Genomic DNA, 6,216 nt, shown 5'->3' on the forward strand with positions numbered 1-6,216 from the left:
ATGTTTACACACGTCCTTTAAATGTCTTGTGGCTTTTTGTTTGAAACAGTCGGTATTTAACGTTTACGGATTGACCCCATTCACTTCCATTGTAAGTGCCTCACTGGAACACACATTTTTGCTTTTTTTAAAGAAAAGGAGGGGGAAGTCAAAATACACTTTTGTGGCAATCAGTGTTATGCCACAAATGCTTTCGATTGACCTTAAATTTTATTGAACATGGAATATTCTTTTTTATAAGTCTTATTTTCAGCACTACCTTGTGTTTAGCTTGCACGGCAGTATCTAGAACAACATTACATAACATTATTATTTATTTTCCAATCACAATAACTAAAACTTTAAAAAGCAAAGAATAAATATAAATATATATGAAGAAATAATCAGATGTTTCTTAATTAGACAAATTAGCATTGATTTGTTACTATTATAAAAACATGAATTTAAAGTAATACATTTCCTAAACTTTCCAGATTCAGACAATATCTGTCATTTGAATTTATATGGGATCCGCTGCTAATATCTAGAGTTCATTTGAAAACATGATGTTAGTGTTATAGTGAATTGGACATGTATACTTGTGTAGCTCATATCTTCACACACATACACACAATAATTGCACAGAGCACTGAAGTGAACACAAGTTTATTTATTAAGCATGTATTTGTTGATGGTTTTTATCCTCCTACACATTACACCTGAGCTGCTCTCAGCCAATCCCCCTCCAGGGATATGGCCTAACTTAGCTTGATTTGCATTGTTTGCGTGGAGCACCTCAAGATAGTGTTGTTTAGCACCAGACATTGTCAGTAACACTTGTTTGGCACCCATGTGATGGTATTTATGTGTGTGTTGTGTTCCTTGCAATAAAAAGACACTCATCAGGAAAAACAGTGTAAGTGTGTGTTTGTCAGGCGGCAGGGTGATCGGTGTATTGTCCCCTGGTAAGGCTGAGCCCTTAGTGCTGGATTCTGCGGATGGACTGGATCTGAGGGGTCTGGCTGTGGGAACCCCAGTTCCTCCAGTGCTGGTAGTCTCCGCTGTGCCTCTCACACTCCATAATGTACTGCCTGCCCCTGTATCCTGGGAACTCGTAACACACAAAACTACACACAGAGATAGATGGACAGATGGTCAGGTGAGTTTGAGATTCAGAGATGAAAGGAAATAAACATTGAAAGAAAGAGGGAGACTCACGCGCCACACTGCACATGCATGGAGCCCACTTCAGGGCCACACCATCCCATGCCCTGCAGAGAGGGGTAGTCATCACACAGCTCTGCTCTGCGACCCAAAAAGTTCTCCTTCTCGAAAATGATCATGCGACTGCTCTGGTGAGACTGAGTAGAGAGAAAAAGTTTCACCGCACATATCCGCAAATACATAGTGTTATGAACCGATAAAGGTGAATACAGGTAAAGTGGGACACTTACATTTTTGTTTTGAATATTTCTTTCTTTTTCCTCTGTGTAGTGTATTGGAATCTTTAACTATTTAATATGGTATTGTGTGAGAGCCTAAGCCATTTGTTTTACAGTTTTCAGTCCCTAATGGAGAAAGTCATTAATGACTTTCATTAATAACAACAAAAGTTGTTGGAGTTGTTGAATTAAAATATGATGTTAGTTCACATGCTGTACACCTCCTTTTTAAGTTGTTGTTTTTTAAGTTAAATGATTAAAATTGTTGAGGGCCCCTGGATGAGAAATACTGTTTTAAAACAATGCCAAAGACAAATTTTAAGAACGTGTCTACCTTACATTGTCAGAAACAATTTGTAAAATTAGGGTTCAACACCTTTAGGGGTACAACAGCTTGTCACTGGTGCAGTACCCTCAAAGGTACACACACTGTACACTCTACATGTCAGTCAGTATGTATTTGTACATTATCTGTTTCTAAAGGGTTCATATTAGTACCTTAAATATCTTCTCTGTCACTAATTTCTACATATTAGAGTGGTTCTCAACTTTTTTTTGATGAACACCCCCCTACTTTATTCCCTTACCCCAGCTACCCCTTCTCACTGATTCTCAAAGAGCTGTGAGTTTAAGAGCTCGAGCTTTAAGAGCTTTGTGCGTTTTGAGTAAGGTGGATGATTTTCATGATTCCTATATTCTACTGGAATTTTTGTAGTTTACTCAAATTATCTGAGCTTGTTTTACAGTTTTTTTTTAAGTTGACACAACTTAAGTCAATTTAACAAGTTGTCATTTTGTATCTATTTGTATACTTAAGTTGAATCAACAAGTTTATTTGCCACCTCAACTCAATAACATATGTTGATTCAATTACATTTGGTGCTAGGTAACTTCACATAATTTATCGCAAGATCTTTAATACTTGACTCTAAACACATGTTAGACAAACAATATCACCCTTAATGTTGTCACAACTAGCTTAACAAAGTTGTCTGAACAAACTATTTAATATTGAATACTGATGCTGAATTGCCAGCTCCCAGCATGCATTGTGATATGAGACTTTATCTGTGCTATTGTTGTTGTTTTTGTCATGACTGTTAGTTAATAGTTGTGTGATTATGTTCAGAGCTCATCTTTTTACTTAATGATGTTTGTTGATTGTCACCATTACTGAGGTTTGTGTTTTAAGTGTTGAGTATATGTGCCTCCGTGTCTAATGTTCACTTGCTGAGTTAGCCGTGAGGGTACAATGGGTATAGCTTTGAGGGTGCATCAATTTATGCCATTTTACATTTACATTTATTCATTTGGCAGACACTTTTATCTAAAGCGACTTCATCTTAACTCCTGCATTACAAAGTTTTTCTAGCATCAGAATAGAAGTATCCAATAATGTTTTTCTGACAGTGTGTATTCATCCTATATAATATATACAACCAAATTTAAGATTCCTAGGATACAAAGGAAGGGAGAACACTCACAGCACAGTAGATAGGTCTGAAAGACATGAGTCTCTCCACATGGTAGGACAGGTTTCCACTGTAGGCATCCCAGTGAGGATACTCTCCTCTCTCCAGGATGAACTGCTGTCCCTGGAAGTCATGGTGCTCATAACCCACCCAGCTACGGAAAGAGAGAACATCCAGTTAAACCACAAACAGACACACAATGTTGGTCAAAAATACCCTTGGTACACATATTGTGTGTAATACACACTGTTAACTCACGCGCCACTCTCCACGCGAATAGAACGGATGTTGTCGAAACCACATTCCTGGATGTTGCAGCATTCTGAGGTGAACTCCTGACATTTTCCCTGGAAGTGTTCCTGCTCAAACACAGTCACCTAGGACACCAGGGGGACAAAGGTTAAGTGTGTCTATGTGTGTGCATGTCTTAAATGATGTGTAGTCTAGGCTGTGGGAAGCACCCCCTGGTGTTGAGCTGATGGTTGTTCTTTTCTTTTTCTTTTTTATAAACACATTAAAACATTTTGAATATGTTTTTCTAAAAACGATATGCTTGAAGAAGTCTTGAGAAATAAATTACAATACTGAATAGTGTCATAATTATTTATAAATCAAGAGGGCCTTCATCTCAACAACCCCTGAATGCCAATCTTAACTACTGGAGCACCTAGCTGCGTATCTCATAGTAACACGTTTGGTTTATTATAAGCTGCCGTTGAGCAATTTACTATTAACAGTTGTCAGTACCTTTTAACATTACACTGATAGGCTATACACTTCCTGCAAAAATGTAATCAGCTATGTTCTTGTGTGCGATTATGTGCGAGTGTTATGAATGCACTGATAATATAATGCACTAAGTTCGATTATGCTTTCATGTTGGATGATAATGGGAAAGCCACCCTTCTGGGGGGTTTGGTGTGTGTGCTTGTGGACGGGGGTGTGTGAGAGAGAAGTTAGGGAAAGATTTAGAGAAACAATTGCGTGTTAACTTCGTGTTGCCTCTTACCAGTCGTACGGCCAAGAATAAATATCAGAAAAGTATAACAACTGCACTCGTTCATTCACGGCGATTGTTACAGTAATAGACTGTTATATTACAAGGTAACGCTATGTAATCCGCTGTGCTGAACTTTCCCCCTTAATTATCACCCCCTTCACCTCTGCTGCTGTCTGTCAGCCAATAAGAAAAGTTTACTCATGTGCTTGAAGCCAAAAACCGGGGATGGAGAGATGATAATAGCACAGGTCAAGGTAATCATACAGCAAAAAAAAGGTCCCCATCCTTGTATACATCCTCTGAGAAACCATCAGTAAAATCGCAATCCTGTATCAACGGATGGGATTCATCCCCTATACGGATGGGATTCATTTAAATGCTTGGAACAACTTGCAGCAACCCATATAAGCAACAGCCGGCATTAACTATTTAAAGAGAAAGAAAGGATCATATTTTCTTTTGGACAGGAAAAGTGTAGCCCCGCATTTTGGGATACATTTTCTAGAAGTAGGCTACAAATAAAATGACAGAACTTGAATGTAGGCCTATTGTTCATCTTTTTTTCATTCAAGATACTAACAGAGCATTGCAATCTGTTGTGATTTGTCAAATATTCCAATACATTTACTCTAATAATCTTTTTAATATCTTCTCCATAATTAATCAGTATAGCTAAATGGATTTCCTCATAAATCAGATCATATAGAAATCGCTAAATAGCCTGTGCGATTTGACGATAAGAGATTGTACAATGTCATAAAAACTAATCTAAACTAATCATTTTAGCCATAGTTAAATGGCTAAAAATGGCTTTGTTTTTGTTGTTGTTTTTACATGTACACGCAAAAATGCACCTCCCACTACAGCACCACCAACATAAATCATCTTTCCACGGCCCTGTGTGAAGTAGGCTTAGTTATATTGATTGAAAAACATATAGGCCTATATATAATTTACCTTGAAGAATGGAGCCATTCCCATACCAGAACTGATCATGGGTTGCATCATGGCGGATCGAGTGAACCTATACATCTTTATATCTAGAAAAAATAAAAACAGAAAGACTGTTGACTGACAATGCAAGGGATGTTACAATTCATGCAATTACCAATCAAAAGATACAAACAGTAACTTTTTTAGTAAATATTAATAATATTACTCGAACTCAAATTCTTAATCGTTGACATATTACAAAGAAATATAAAATTAACATGTACTGATTGTCTTTTAATAAAATGTTAGATTAATGATTATAGCCTATTAGTTTCTTATTAGAGTAATATCTAAAATATGATTTAAATAAAAGTGTTACATTAACCAAAACTATTCAAAACAACATTTATGCATAAAAACTGTATAAGACAACCAATAATTCGACTAAATGTGGCCATACTGAAAAAATACGTATTGAAGTAGAACCCATTAATTTCATCATGTGTGCCATAATCTCCCTCAGAGCGCGTGAGATGTAATATGGCATCTTACCGTTTTAGTCACTGACTCGCGCTGAGCTCGGGAGTGGCACGCGCCTTATGGCTGGTTTCGCGTGAAGTTTTGAGAGAACCTGGCGCTTCGGTTTTATACCGACCGCCGCGTGCCCGCGCTCGCCACAGTGAGCGCGGCGCGCGTGGAGTACACGCGAGGCGCATCCCATCTGTGGGACAGACCACAGGGTCGCCAGCTCAGCACATACTATACACATGGAAGTCGCGAGCCCATTCACTGGCAAGTGCAATGTGTTTTGGGCAAAAAGAGGGCACACAAAAGGTTTGGCCCCAGTATGATCGTGCAGATCAGCACTACTGCGCACAGGGCACAATGAGCCCAAAATACTAGGATTAGCTGGACGAATTTGCTCCAACTGAGTGCGGGTTTGAAATAAGGTATCTGAGCTGCTGTGGTGATGAAAGTTCACTCATTATTTCATGACAGAGAGTTACTATTTTTGCAAGGATACCCACATCAGTGAATACAGTTTATCAATAAATAAAGACACACACACACACACATACACTTTAAAAAAATTAAAAGTAACATAAAGCTATAACAATTTTTTAAAAAAATTGATTTCATTGCATTACATCCATTTAAATTTGTAAAATGGAAGTTTAATTAATCCATTTGAGTTGGGACTACATGAATATTTTTGTGATTTTAATGTAGCATAGATGAAACTGGATGGAGATTTTTGTTTACTAGTATGCTTTGCATGGGACTCAATAGAGAGAGTAAATGTGTTTTTGAGCAAGATGAAGATAAAGGGGATACTTGTTCTTTTTTAATGTTGTTTTGTTGGAGTTTTGGGCTTTCCATTATGGTGAAG

The 6,216-nt window shown here is 37.6% G+C and overlaps 1 protein-coding gene across 1 annotated transcript; it reads right to left on the reverse strand.

Moving 5' to 3' along the window:
• Nucleotides 1–629: 629 nt before the first annotated feature.
• Nucleotides 630–5,458, reverse strand: cryba1l1 (crystallin, beta A1, like 1). Its single transcript, XM_052150045.1, has 6 exons — nt 5,379–5,458; nt 4,851–4,933; nt 3,152–3,270; nt 2,906–3,047; nt 1,198–1,340; nt 630–1,106 (listed from the first exon to the last, which is right to left on the reverse strand). The coding sequence occupies exons 2-6, from the start codon at nt 4,923–4,925 to the stop codon at nt 959–961; spliced, it is 627 nt and encodes a 208-aa protein (XP_052006005.1). The 5' UTR covers nt 4,926–4,933; nt 5,379–5,458; the 3' UTR covers nt 630–958.
• Between the last annotated feature and the right edge of the window lie 758 nt (nt 5,459–6,216).

The sequence above is a fragment of the Xyrauchen texanus genome, chromosome 19 (assembly GCF_025860055.1).
Source record: "Xyrauchen texanus isolate HMW12.3.18 chromosome 19, RBS_HiC_50CHRs, whole genome shotgun sequence".
NCBI classification, from domain to species: domain Eukaryota; kingdom Metazoa; phylum Chordata; class Actinopteri; order Cypriniformes; family Catostomidae; genus Xyrauchen; species Xyrauchen texanus.